Source organism: Antechinus flavipes, chromosome 1 (genome assembly GCF_016432865.1).
Source record: "Antechinus flavipes isolate AdamAnt ecotype Samford, QLD, Australia chromosome 1, AdamAnt_v2, whole genome shotgun sequence".
In the NCBI taxonomy this organism is placed as follows: Eukaryota; Metazoa; Chordata; class Mammalia; order Dasyuromorphia; family Dasyuridae; genus Antechinus; species Antechinus flavipes.
The window spans coordinates 453990090-454005852 of record NC_067398.1 but is presented as its reverse complement, the minus strand read 5'-3'; the positions used below and the strand labels follow the sequence as shown (position 1 = coordinate 454005852).

General features: G+C 32.4%; 1 protein-coding gene across 1 annotated transcript in view; it reads left to right on the top strand.

Annotated features, from left to right (window-relative positions):
• The window catches only part of PREX2 (phosphatidylinositol-3,4,5-trisphosphate dependent Rac exchange factor 2), a 463645-nt gene that overhangs the window by 317203 nt on the left and 130679 nt on the right, over positions 1-15763 (top strand). Inside the window, exon 35 of the mRNA XM_051970075.1 lies at positions 5379-5493. Within this exon, the coding sequence (XP_051826035.1) occupies positions 5379-5493 (115 nt within the window). The remainder of the gene's footprint in view (positions 1-5378; positions 5494-15763) is intronic.

Genomic DNA, 15763 nt, shown 5'->3' with positions numbered 1-15763 from the left:
GTTTTAAATGTTAGTGCTATGTTTCTTCCCTGGATCAACAAAAAGAAATGGATTTGAGTAAAGACAAAAGGAGACTTCTATGAATTCATTTTCAATATCACCCCTTGATATGTTCTCAAATACTAGGAATTTTTATTAAAGAATAAACTGTTTTCTTTCATATCCCTGTTTTTCTTTCTCTGCTTTATTTCAATAAGCATTTATTAAATACCCACTATGTATCAAACATTGTGTCAATACTCTTTGATAATATTTAAAAAAACTGTGATGAATCATAGGCAGCAATATGGGAGGGGTCCTTCCCAATTGGATACTATCATCTAATTCAAAATTTAATTAGTATATAACATAAAGTTACCAGAATGCAAACAAAGTCAAGAATCTAAGTGGTACGATCAAGGGTTAAGGAATATGCAATTATGAAGGGACAGAGAAAGCAATTGGTCCAGAAAAGGGAGGAATGGTAGAACAGAAATCCAATAAAGTTATTCTCATCCATTCCTATTCCCATTCACCTCTGACTACTCCTCACCCTTCAATGTAATTTGTAATGCCCTTGGTTTGAGTCCCTATTTGTGTATTTACTTACAGTTATTCCCTTGCTTGCTAATCAAGACATCACCTTTCTGATAACATTGGTCCTCATAGAGAATGAAGGACAAACATCAGCTCTCAAGATTAGTGGTGAAATTCATTGAGACAGCCAGCCTTAAGCAGCTTTTAGAAAGCAGGATTTACTAAGGTAGAACATTAAAACTAGTTGATACAAAACTTCCTCTTACCCAAAGAGAATAAAAATAAACCACACATTCTCCCTCAAACACACAGAATTCCAGAAAAATGAACTCAAGCATAGAAAGTGCACAGAACTAAATGGTACTTACTCATAATTCCTAGTTGGTGCAAGTTCTCCTGTCCCATTCATAGGACTCTTGAGAAGTTCCCTTAAGCATGGTGAATTTGCACCTATCTAGCCATCTGTCCTTGGCATCTGATGTAAAAACTGAAGATTTCTGGTTCCCAGTAAGATATAATTTCCTCCAGACTCTTAGAAATCCTGTCATTGCGACTAAAGAAAGTCTATAACCAATTAGAACAGACAACTTGTCTAGCATTTTATTTAATCAAATTGTCTTTCAGAGATTTCCCATGTAAACTAAGGTCTTCATTAATTAAATGAAATGTTCTCATCTGATTAAGGTATCAGACTAAAAAGAGGTAGGGCTCCTTTCACAAGTACAGGAAAATAAAGTCAAAGTCACCAGATTTTTAGCAAGTGATTCTGGTGCTGAAACAGGATTTTGGTTTATATATTTGGCTAGGCAGGAACTAAATCAAAGACTGTAGATGATTATCAGGTAAGGGCAATTAAATTATTACTAGACATTTTTTTAAAGGCCGAGCAAGGCAGTTGAAGTTAGATATTAAAAGTCTGCTAACTTTTTCTTTTCTTTAAAATTTAAGTCTTAACTACTCTCACTTAGTTAGCAAAAGTGAAATATGTCTTATCTTGCAAAATTATGCAATAGATTCTGGACCAGTCTTAAAACCAATTCAGAATTAGGAAGAAAGGGATTTCTTTACCATAATTACCAGCTAATTAAGCCTCCATTGGCTTGATGTTCATGACTCTATAGTCAAAAGAGGCATTGCAGTAGTAAATTGGGGTAGACTTAGAAGAAACTAATATATCTGGTTTTCATAATATACCATAATAAATATAAGTATTTGGAATTTTTTTGAGTAATAGAACTCAGTTGTCTAAATTATTGATTTATTTGAAGTGTCATAGATTCTGTAATACTGAGAGTTAATTCTATCCCTTGTCCCTTGAACCATCCTTGTCTTACTAGTTTCTCTCTCTCTCTCTCTCTCTCTCTCTCTCTCTCTCTCTCTCTCTCTCTCTCTCTCTTTCCCTCTCCCTCCCTCTCTCTTTTCTAACGAGGTCTCTTTGTGCAAATGTCCCTCACTGAATTGCCTATAACTCTGAAAGACTTAAGTTACTTGCTGATTTTGTCAGAGAAAGGACTTGGGCCTACAGCTTCCTAATTTTTTATATTATGCCTTTTTTTTTTCTTGTATCTACTGGGGAAAAAAAAAAAAAAACTTTGGTCTGGGAGATCATGTCCATTTATGTCTATTTTATTTTGATGTGACTTCATGTAAATCACTGAATAGTGTGGTTTCTTAGAGTCTTTTTCTGCAAAAGGGTTGGGTTAAATCTTTGAGGTGACTTCCATCTAAAAACAAACAAAATAAAACCTTGAAATCCTTAATTCCATATGTGGTAGCCCAATAAGCCTACTTCAAAAAATTAAATTTTTTCCATAATTCCCTCAAAATATTAAAATAATATCCATCAAGTTCCTTTCATTTTGGATTAAAAGATTTAAAGCAATAATAAATATCAAAAATAGATTCATCTGGCTCAACCTCCCACTTTTTTAGATATTAGGAATCTGAGAATCCTATAGGAAAACTATCTTACCTATTTACAGATATCAAATAGAAGAGAAGATTCAATTCCATACCTTTAAAGCTAGGTTATACTCAGTAAAAGTTTTTTGAATTAATATATAAATCAAGAAGGGTACAGCATAGAGCAGTATTAAATTTCTGATTCCTAATTTCTCTATAGCATTGCTGGTTCATTTTAGGATTATGTTTTTGCAACCTTTACAGCTTCTAAATGTTTCCTAAACATGGGTTTGAATATAATTTCATCATTAATGGGATATCTTCTTGTGTCTACCATATGTGACAGTTTCTGTTTAAAAACTTATTATTGTATCTTTATCCACAATGTCTGGGAGTGCTTCTGTCTGACAACTTGAGATACTTACCACATTGGCAGCAGCATTAGAACCCCTTACTTATTAGAAAAAGCATAAAAGGCCCCCTATTTGAGGTAAGATTTTGAGGTTTTTAAGATCCTTTTGCCTAAGCTGTACTGATTTCTTACCTATTTTGACTCCTTAGGCTGTCCTGATATATGACATCTTAAATATTTATTGTTTTTTTTTTTTTTAATTGCTGCCCTAATTTTATCCTATTGTTCCTTCTGGATTTCTAGCTTTTCTTTCCAGTACGCAGTTCATATTCTTGACTTGCTACTACTTGTCATTCCAAGTCTATAATCTGGTTCCCTGGGTCTTACCTTATGTCTTTGTTGAATCAACTACAACTTATGATGTCAGGATAGTTTTTCTTCAACCATCCAGGTAACATATGAGCAGTATATTTCTACATGCTTTTTCATCATTTAAAAACTATGTGGTGAAAAATGCTATCAAAGCTACTATCTTGCTAGGAAGAAAAGAATTCAGTCAATCCATTAGCATTAGTTAAGTGCTTACTAAGTGTTAAGTAATCCCTGAGGATAGAAAGAAAAGCAAAAGATAGTTCTCTGCCTTCTAGAGGTTCCCAATTTAATAGGTAAGAAAACATGCAAATAAATATATACAAACAATCTATAGCAGAAAAATAGAAAATAACATATGGAAGGCACTAATATTAAGAGGGGCTGGGAAAGGCTTTTGGCAGAACATGGCATTTTAGCTAGGACTTGAAGGTTATTTCAGTAGTCTGTGTATCAAAAAAGAAAAGGAGTATTCTAGAAATGACAAAGATGAAATTGATAGGAAGGAAGGAAAAAGAAATGAAGGAAAGAAAAAAAATAAGTATTACTATGAGCAAAATACTGTGATAAAAATTGGAGGAAACAAAAAGAGAAAAACAAAGTAATTGCTTTCAAGAAACTCATTCTTAACGATAATTTTTTTTTAACAAATAGGAGATTTTAGCTACTATTCAGAAAAAAAAAAGTCAGTGGATTTTAGGGTACAGTGATAAAGTTTAAGAATTACCCTATAAAGAATTGATTAAATCATTCAGGAACTTAAAGGATCACTTTCACATTATAAAGTGCATTTACATTAAAGATCATTTATGTTACCTAAAATATATTTGAAGAGGATTATGTGTGAATATATATGTTTAAGGATATGCCACTAGGTGGCAGAGTGAACAGAAATCTGGTCCTGAATCAAAAAGGGTCTTTCTAAGTTCATTTTGACCTTGGACACTGTGATACCGGCCAAATCAATCAGTTCTCTTAGTATCACTTTCCTTATCTTTAAAATGAGCTGGAGAAGGAAATGGCAAATTCCAGAATTTTTTCCAAGAGAATCCCACAAGGAGTCACAAATGACTGAACAACAAATAATATCTTTAATAAAGATTATATATTATACAGGATGCTCCAAAGGTCTTCAGTTTTAAGCTATTAAAACTTTATAATTAAGCTATTAAATATAAGTATCATGCATATATTTACATATGTATAATTTATGCATATATAAATATATATGATTTGCTTATTTAAGTTGTTAAAGCTTAAAACTTCACTAAAACCTTTGGAATAGTATATACACACTCACATATTATCCATCTATATATGCATATTTTTTGACATACATGTAAAAAGTCGTATCTAGTTTTGGGGGATACATAGATTTTTTTTTTTATAGCAACTACCTCACTTTACTATTTGAGTTTGATTATTTGGATTTGCTTCTTATCTAAACTTGTTTAGAGGATCATAGATTTAAAGGCAGAATAGATACTGGAAGCAATCTACTCCATTCAACACCTCATTTTTTAGGTAAGTATACTCAGACTTGGACACTAAATGACTTGCTCCCCAGTTGTAAAGTAACCTAGAGGGAAATCCACTTTGAGAGAAATTGATAGAAGTGATGATTCAATAAATGAAGCAGAAAGAACTGTCAGGTGAATAGAAATTAAGTCAAGAGAAGGTAATGTGACAAAAAAGCTAAGAGTACAATATATTTAGGAGAAAAAGATCACCAATAGATCAGCTACCTAGGCTACATTTGGGTCTTATTTTAGAATATCACACTTTAAAATTCAAATTTTAATTAAGGGAAAAGTCTAGAATTCTGAAATTCTGTGTGCTCATGAAGTAGTAAATGGGATAATCATTGAGTAGTTAAAAGTTAACATTAAATTTTATTTTAATGATTTATGAACTGTTTATAATGGATATTTTGGACTCTACAGATACTTACTCTCATGCTATAATTGAATCTCTGCTATATAGAATTGGAAAAAAATTTGAGAGAGATTACACTATGGGGACTGCTAAATGGCACCGTGGAAAGAGTGCTGGCTCTCATATAAGGAGGACTTGAATTCAAATCCAACTTCAGGCATTTAATACTTTTTAGCTGTGTGACCTCAGACAAGTCACTTAGCCTCAATTGCTTCACCCCCAAAAAAGATTGTAATATGAAAAAATGAATAGAAATGTGTTTTCTAAAAAATAACAACAACTCAACATTTCTTCTTTCACAAAGCACTGGAAAGCATGGAAGGATATTATTACAGAGACAGTGTTTCTGTGGAAGAATTTCAAGCCCAGATTAATGCCGCTTCATTGGAAAAAGTTAAACAATATAACCAGAAGCTTAGGTGAGTATGTCTACTTATTAAATATTATCATATTTAATCCCAAAAAAGATTTAATTATTTAGAATTAATATATCATCTATCATATGGCTTGTTGGTAGACAAACCATTCATTGTAGGAAGTTTTGTAGAGTAATACAATCATTAGAACAAAAATCTGTATTTTTTTTAAAAAAGCATAGTAGTTTGTACTTAAAAGATCACAAAATTTGTAACATAGATAACTTAATAATTTACATAGGGAAAATTTATATTTATATTTCAATATATAATATGTAAATACTTGTGATACAGTTTAAGAGATAAATATTATATTCCTTAATTTATATTGAATTAAATATTGTCTGTGGCTTAAAATTTCTAAAATATGATAATAATAAGCAAACATACATTAGGAAGCAGATTTGATAGGGTATTATCCTCTGTAACAGATTTTTCCCACTCTGAAAGAAAGCAAATTTTCTCAGAGGGTTATATTGAATAAGCAACAACACTTGAACAGACTCAACTCATCATCAAGAAATTATACTCCATAACACAGTGTTAAAGTCTCAGTGCATAGGCATTTGTGGCTTATAAAACTCCCAGTTACTGGATTCAGATTACAGTGTAATTGAGAAATTAAAAAAATAAATAAAAATGCAGTACAACATGAATTATGTCAACTTGTAGTTTTCTAAATTAATATGTAGCCTGCAGGAATGTTTCTAATTGAACTTGACACCAGTACTCTGTATTCTGAGACATCCAGAAAGTACACCAACTGGGCCATAAAGCATACAAAATGTACCTTGGAGGTTACAACTGAGATTCTTCTATCCTGACTGCTTTCACCAGATGGATGCCACATCAGGAGGAATGTGACTGACAGATGCCTAATAAAAATAATGATAGTGGTGATAATGATAATAATAATAATGATTTACATAGCTCTTTTAGGTATGCAAAGTAGCTTACAAACATTATTTTTTTCATTTGATCCTTACAGCAGTCCTGGAAGGGATAGGCTATTATTATCCCCATTTTATAGATAAGATTACTGAGGCAGGGGCAGCTAGTTGGTATAGTGGATAGAATATCAGCCCTGAAGTCAGGGAAAAAAAGTATATTCTTATAGGAAAGACTACTGAATATAGTTCTGAAAGATCTGAGTACAATTTTGCTTCAGACACTTGCAGTGTGATCCTGGGCAAGTCACTTAAACTTTTGCCTGCCTTAGTTTTTTTTATTCATTTATTTATTTATTTATTTTTTGGTGAGGCAATTGGGGTTAAGTGACTTGCTCAGGGTCACACAGCTAGGAAGTGTTAAGTGTCTGAGGTTGGATTTGAACTCAGGTCCTCCTGATTTCAGGGCTGGTGCTCTATCTACTGCACCATCTAGCTGCCCCAAGCTAGAATAAACTTTCTATGAGATCATCAACTTAAAAAACAAAAAAAGTATTTATTTCATTCTGAATTTAACAAACAAGCATTTCCATAGCATCGTGGGGGAAAGAGAGGAGAGGCAAGAAGAAAGGAGAAAAAAAGTTACATGATAACTTTATTATATATTTAAAAGGAATGGCAACAACTGTTTTCATCTTTTATCCTATCTCTCTCCTCCCTCAATCTAAGCACAGTGCTTGGCCCACAGCAAGTGCTAAAGAAATGCTTTTTGACTATTGACTACCTTAGTTCAGGTGTATTGTTTGCATTATTGGACAAACGTGGTGACCCAATTGTTTGGATTTTGAATCGGTTAAATGAGACAAGAATAAGATCATTTTGAACCAGGAACAGTACATTTATTTGTTTATTTGTCTTTATCATCATTTGCTTCACTTAGGAGCTTCATTTAAATAATATAGTGGAAGACTTGTACTAAAAAGATTTTCATTCAAATCTCTGTATTTCCATTAATTAGCCATGTGATCTCAAAGAAATCATTCTCTTTTAATTTTATAACTTACTCATCTTAAAAATGGACTCAGCCATGTTTGTATTCTCTCTTACAAGATTTCCCTAAGGATATCAAATTTGTAAACTTATTATTAAATCAAAAACCATTACATTTTCTATATGTGAGAGGAAACATGGCTAGCTTTGATATCAGAAAGACCTATAGGTTCAACCCTGCCTCTAACACATAAAACCTATGTTATGAAAGGCAAATCACTTAACTTTACCATTCCCTAGACATGCCTTTAACGTTGTTAATTACAGAACAGTTTCCAGTTTGAGTCTGTGGGAGGATTTTCCACATAAGGGAATTCCTCACATAACTGACTAGATTTTTTTTTTAAAGCATTTACATGTAAGCGAACAATCAACAACATTACTCAGCATCTGTATTGGTACTGTCATTTTACATATCCATATTATTACTTTTTCAAGTAATCTTAATAAAAGCTTTTTTAATAAAAAGAAAATTTTTAACATCATATGATAGTAATATATAGCACATATTCTAGAAACAAAAAATGCTAGTTATGTAAAATAGGAAGATTAAAGTCTCCATATGAGTCTAGTTGTATATGTCTGTGGCCTCCTCCCATCTCAACCCTGCTGCGATTTTCTCTATTACTATGCAGGAGGAGAGAATACCTTCAGGCAACTAATTATCTAGTCACAATTGCCTTTCTTGACCTAGTTTAATCTTTTTCTACTCTTTGAAACTTAGCTGGGGCAAGTAGCATCAGGACTCCTAACCTCATACTGCCCCATGTAGGGATCATGCTTGCCTAATCTTGTCACTTTTTTTTTTGTCCACAACATTTCATACAATATTCCCTTTCTGTCTATAGCCATATAGCCATTTGCAGGCCCCCACTGCATATCACACAAATTGTTTCAGGAAACTCTTATTTGATCTATTTATATCAAACTTTAATTATTCCATCTTTTATTTGGTTGTCAAAGTGATTTTCCTAAAGTACAGATCTGATTGGGACAACTAGGTGGCACAGTGGATAGAGCACTAGGTCTGCCCTTGATTTCTGTGTCTCTCCAATTGTCCGTCTGTCTAATTGTCAATTTTCTTACTAAAGTGATTTTTAGGCCTTTTTTATCTCTGGGTTTTGATAATTGCTTTACATTGGTCAAAAATTCCATTTTCTTTGGTAATAGTTTGTGGCAATGTCTTTTCATTTTGGTGTCAGTAATCCCTTAGAAGAGGTCATATTGGTTCTGTTTTAACTGTATGCCATGCCTTCTCATATTTATCTTTCATTCTAATTTAATCTTGATTTTGATAATTTTGGCAATATTTAAGTGAACTTACTACACATAGACAAATTCTTAAATTCTGAAGCCAGCAAACAGTAACTTATGGTTTGTTAAGTAAAATCAATGACATTTTAAAATATAATTGCTTCTTGTTTTCCATGTTTAATTCCAGTACATTTATTTGTTTATTTGTCTTTATCATCATTTGCTTCACTTAGGAGCTTCATTTAAATAATATAGTGGAAGACTTGTACTAAAAAGATTTTCATTCAAATCTTTGTATTTCCCTTAATTAGCCATGTGATCTCAAAGAAATCATTCTCTTTTAATTTTGTTTATCTTTTTAATTTTGTTCTTTAAAAACCACTTGCTGCCTAGGGGAGGGAGGAAGAAATATTTAGAAGACAAAATTTTGTAAGGGTGAATGTTGAAAACTATCTTTGCATGCATTTTCAAAAATAAAAAGCTATTATTATAATAAAAAGCATTTGTGATATGTAGACATAAGACTCCTCTGTAATCTACAAAGTTACTAGTCTTTTTTTTTTTGTTTCTTGAATCCAAACTATTTTGTGATATATGTTTCTGGTATCTTTTATGTCATTTTTGTCTACTCTTGTATTTAAGGCACCAAGTATTAAACTATGTGTTGCTTTAATTCGATAGGTTTTGTTGAGGACCAGAGTTTTTCTCTAAATCTCCATCTTCTGCAACAGATGCAGGCATTTAATACAAAATTTACTTCATGCTATTCTCCCCTATCCTTCCCTACCATAGATATGATTACTCCAGAGGGAGCTGAACAACTATCCCAAGAAATGCTGTTTCTCTCAAATTTTGATCACATCATGAAACCAAATTTACCAACTTCTTTTTCTCCTATCAAGAAAAATCTGTTAACCATCCTTCCATTTAGTTACTGGGTTTATTTAGAGAAAGAATGTCAATCTTGACACAACTCAGTTCCACAAATAGCATCTCAGTTCTGCAGTAATTCGGTTAGGATCTTCTTAGTACAAATCATTAAATTCATTTTTTATGGTTGATCTAATACTGTTGTTAGCATCCTCTCTCTACTTAACTGTCACTCTACCATGTTGGCTAGAGGAGCAGAAGTGGTTCACATAACAGTAAGGGCCACTTTAAAATTTTTTTTTGGTTTGTTTGTTTGCTACCCAAGTTGCCATGGCAAATAAACCTCTTTGTACATAGCTAGACTAGTTCGTACAAAGTGGACGCAATCTGATTCAGATGCCATTCTCCACAATTTTTTGCCATGGTTGATGCTCTTTGAACGTGTTATATACTCCAAGAATCCATGGTCACCTCTATATCCTTTAAGGGGAGATCAATATATGTTTTAGTGGAAGATCTATATGTAAAGAGTAAAGATAGCAGTTATGTTCTTACTATATTTCTTTGACTTTGTGATTACTATTTCTTAATTCCACTATGAAAGTTACACTTGACATCCTAAATTATGGGTCCCTGTGTGATCTTATTTTACTTTATAAATATCCATCCTGGGATGGAGGCATATATTTTCTTTTTAATCGTGCATTGGTAGGTCACTGACTTGACACAGTAAAAAGTCTTTTTATTGAATGTTTTCTTCATTTTGTCATATAACTTTTGAAATGGTATTTTTGTTTTGTTTTGTTTTGTTTAATGCATGGGATTCTGCTTACTCTTTGTTCATTTCTTGGATGTAATCCTTATCTCACCTGAAACAAGTTTTTTTCTCAGGGCTTAGGTGGAATGTACTTTCATCATGAAAAAGCAAAGAGAAGTGCCCCCCTTATTCGCAATACAGATTAAGCACCAACAATTAGAAAACCATTTGCCACCTTGAAAACCATCTATTTGGAGACTCTGGAACTTCAAGGATAGGCCATTGGACTCCAGCATGAGTTGAATAAATATATAAAGATACACATACTTAGGATATTTATCAGTCTACAGGAAATTTGTGATTATCACTTGGAATATCCCTCAGTCATTTTTAGTTTTGTTCAACTCTTTCTGACTTCATTTGGGGTTTTCTTGCCAAAGATAGTGGAGTGGTTGGCTTTTCCCTTCTCCAGCTCATTTTATAGATAAGGAAACTGAGGCAAACAGGGTTAAGTGTCTTGCCTGGGTTCATACAAGTAATAATTTGTTTGAACTCCTGAAGATGTCTTTCTCACTCAAGACCTGACACTCTATATGTACTATACCACCTAGCTGCCCTATCGTTTGTAATAGGTGAAATCTTTAACCTTGACCACTAGCTTAAGACATAATCCTCTTGATATTGAAGTAAAATTACAGTAAAGCTCATTGCATACCTTTTGTACAACTGTGGTTTCCATTCTTAGATTTTTCCTGCTGCTGTTTTAGTATCAGTTTCAATGAGAATGAAATGCCATCAGAAGTTTGTTAGATTGATTGGCAATACACTCTACAGGCAGCCAGTATAACATAGGGGAACTGTCATTCTTGGATTCTATAGGAGTTCTTCAGTACAAGGCCTTGTGTGGGCTTAGAATTGGATGATAAATCTTTTTTTTTTTTATTTTATTCAGGTAGTAAATCTAATGACCTACTTCTATAAAATACCTTTCTTGTAATGGAGCTAGCTGGTTTTCCTTTTGACTTTGTTGTGATCAGCCCAGTGGAATCACATTTTAATTTATCCATGATGCTAATCCTGAGTGGAAATGTATCCAGGAAGTTCCATTTTTTATGACAGGATTATTACCAGTACCTAGTCGACTGCATAACTATAATAAATAAGAAAGAACATGAGACTAGCATTCAACATAAAGGACTTTAAGAGCTGATTGAGAATTATCACTAGTTATATCAAAAAATGATGGCCTCCAATTCCAGGGATGCTTTCTAGAGTAAGGGAAGGGATAGCATTGCTTCCACAGTGCTATTAAGATAGTTGAGTAAGCTAAGGGAGATTGAGTGTTGGGTGGACTGAATACAGGACAATTTGTCACCATTGTAAAAGAATACTCTTAACTGGAGACTTATATTGTCATGATCCACCCATCCTAATAAATAATGAACACATGAAAATGTGATTTCTTAGTCTGAGACATAATAAAAATATGTATTTACATCACCATGTTTATTGCTGCTGTTGTCATCAAGTTTAGAAGAAAATAGGTTGGTTAATCCATCACTTAACAGAGATCTTTAAAAACAATTACTTTGAAATTAACTTCTACAGAAACTAAAGCAGATCGTGAGTAAGCTTTTCTGTATACCATAGGATAGATGATTGAAAGCAAATTCATCACTACCACTGTAGAAAGACTGCTACTCAGAATAACAAAGGCCAAAATTCGTTTTTTCCCCTTTTAAAGGAGCATATGGGTACCAAGTGAACTACATATCCATCATGGGAAGGATAGCCTATGACTAAATTCAGAGAGATCTATGACTTAAAAATTTAGCTACCAAAATTATTTCTTTGGCCATTGCAACTTGAAGATTAACTGCTAAGGGTATGTTAAATTTATTAGCTGTGTACTCTTTGTTTGCCTCAGTTTCCTCATCTGTAAAATGGGAATAATAATAGCATTTACCTCCCAGGATTGTTGTGAAGATCAGATAAGATTAAAATTGTAAAGCATTTAGCATAATGCCTGGCAAGTAATAAATTCTATGTAAATGTTCATTTATTATTTATTAGTTTTATGCCTGAAATGAATATAGATTTATTCCAGTGAAAAGTATTCACAAATTCATGGGAAACAAGTCACTGAAATATCAGTTATTTATTTAAAGAGCCAAGTACTTTGTGTTTTAGAAAATGAGTAAACAGGTGAACATGATATATAGATGTAAAATGTTCATTAGCCTTAAAGGCCAAAGGAGAACCCTTTCATTTTACAGATGAGGAAACTGAGGCAAAGGGAAGCATTGAGTAACTTATTCTGTGTCACATGACTTATGTCTGGGGAATAGGATATTACCTTTTAAATACAGCTTACACAGAAGTACATAAGAAAGTGCAAACCGTTACCAAAACAACAAAACAAACAGTTCAATGCAAGTGATCTCTGGGTTAAGATCAGTAGAAATATCTTCCTATATTAAGGATAGACATCATGCTATTATAACTATTTGTTAATGATGAAGTTAACTACAATAACTACATAATACAATATACCAATTCTATAGTAACAACATAACAAAGTTAACAATAGAATCAGACAATGAACAGTCATTTAAAAATACAAGCCAACTTTTTTCCCCTTCAGTAATTGATTAGTCTCTTTAACTCATGAAAGTTTTATCATTCCTATTTAAAATTTTTGCCATTTCTCTAGTTTTCAGTACCGTGTTTCAGGAGGAAAAAAATGAAACTGGATTATTCATTTAATTTAGAGCTGTGAAAATTTACTTAGAATCTGTTTAGAATCTGTATAAAAGTGCAAAAAGAGTTCATGGTTTTGTTAACCTATATTTAATTTAAATTTTTGTGAGTGGTAGTATCAACTAAAGATAACATAATTCTTGATCCTGAGGATGTAGCTAGTTAAACAGTATCATAAAGAAAATATTCAAGTGAAAGTTTGAATTTTTATAATTTCTACTTTTATGAATAATTGAGTTATGAGATTTCAGTTTTTAACTACCTACAAATTTGCTAACTCTATACCCTACCTCCTTCTCAGCTTTATATTTCTGTTTTCTATTCTTTCAGCTGAATTGCATTTACTTTTATAGCTTAAGATGCTTCAGCATTTCTGTTTCCCTGACATTTGCAAGGGGAAAATAAAGCAACATCCTATCTCTATTTACTTGCAAGTTGGGGCTTAGAGTTGTCAGTATTATAAATTTAGCCTGATCTAATAGTTTGCTAATGAGATGTTAGACAACCAGGAAAAAAGTAATTATGTCTGCAAAGATTTTAAATTACTTTATTATGTTTAATAGCTTAGTGGATTTTTTTTTTAATTTTATGAAAAAAAGAGCATGAAGGGCTCAGCATTTAGAAAATAGGACTGATAATTATGTGGCAGATTCTCCAACAAAATGTAATTACATGAAGAACTAAGCCATATTTATTTATCTCTAGACAGCTCTAAACTTTAAACAGGCCATTCACGTTATATAATTGGTGTCTACTACATTAAAAACACTGCATTTGATGTCAGAGGACTCAAGTTGAAAACCTGTATCATTACTACCTTTGTGACCTTGAGGAGGTGACAACTTTTCTAGACCTTAGTTTTAACATCTGTGAAATGAGGTTTAAACTAGGTGGTTTGAACCAAAGATCCTTCCAGCTCAAAATCTATAATCCTAAAATCCACTCATTTGTAATAGAAACTTCACCTCAAGTGCTTCCAAAATCCAAACAGAAAATGTGTCAGAAAAATTTTGAATCATTTAAGCTCTAATCTTTACCTCCCCTCCCCAAAACACACATGATTTGTGATCAGTAATTTTATATATTCTTTGACTTATAGAAATGATATAAGGAAGTATCACTTTAATAATGTATAATTTGGGCTTTTGTTGTCCAATAAATTTTGATAGATTCTAGAGTATATTGGTTTTTCTTTTATAACAGATGTGTATATATTTTCATTTTTTCTTTATCTTTTTTCTGGTCATACATGTACCTTCTTTTAAAAATTACATTTCCTTATGAATCCTGTTGGGGAAAAAAAAATCAGAACAAAAGAGAAAAATTACAAAAGAAAAAAAAAGTAAGCCAAAGGAAAAAGTGAACATAGCATGTGTTGATTTACATTCAGTGTCTATAATTGTCTCTCTGGAATCAGATGGCATTTTCCATCCAAAGTATTAGAATTGCCTCGGATTACTGAACTGCTGAGAAGAACCAAGTCTTTTATAGTTGATCATTGCATAATCTTGCTGTTACCATGTACAATGTATTCCTGGTTCTGCTTGTTTCACTCGGAATGTAAATTTTTCTAGGTCTTTCTAAAATCAGCTTGTTCATAATTTTTTAATAAAACAATAATATTCTATTATTTTCACATACCATAACTTGTTCAGCCATTCTCCGATTGATGGGCATCTTCGCATTTTCCAATTCTTTGCCACCAGAAAGAGAGCTGCTATAACCTTTTTTGCACATATGGATCTTTTCCCCTTCATCTTAATGTTTTTTAAGGTAGCTGTAATTTATCTGTGATTTCCTTGCCCACTCAGCACTCTCTCCTATAATAGTGAAGTAGAACTAAGTAAAATAAATCAACACAATGTCCTTATCTGACAACATATGCCTTATGCTGCACTTAGTACACCTCCTTTCAACTGAGAAGAGATAATCATTCTTTATCTTTAGTTTACTGAAAGTAAAATTGTCTATTGCATTGTTCAAAGTTATAAGGTCTTTCAGTGTTTCCCTTTATATAACTGTTGTAATTGTATGATTTGTTCTCCTGGTTTTTCTTTCTTTTCTTTGAATCAGCTCAGAAAAATATTCCTAGGTTTTTTCCACTCCCATATTCCTTTCTTATGGTTCCTTATCATTCTGTTACATTCTATTATATTCATATACACAAAAATATCTAGCCATTTTGTAACCAATGGAATGAGGAAACTGTGAGTTCAAATATCAACTTCTAGCTTAACTATGAAACCCAGAGCAAGTCACTGAACTTGGCTCAGTCCCAGTTTCATCATTTGTTATATAGGGATAATCTTAGCACCTATCTCACAAAATTATTGTAAGAATAATAGAAGATAATGTGAAACATGTTTCTTACCTCAAAGGACTATTTAAATAATAGTTCTTGTTCTTCTTGTTATTATCCTAACAGAAGCATTGAAATATATTAATCTCTCTTTAAATTAGGGACAAGAAGAGATGGGTGCTTAGCTAGGAGAGATAGGTGAGGTAGTAGCAAGGAAACCAGGGCAGGTATGATTTTGTGTGCATGTCCCACACCTTGAATGTGGCAATAATGAAAGGACATTTTACCTACTTCACTATTATTCTATATCAATATTATATTAATAAATTAATTTTAGCTTAGCTTTGCTGCCTAGATCTGGAGGTAGAGAACAACTCCATTAAGTAATGACTATTT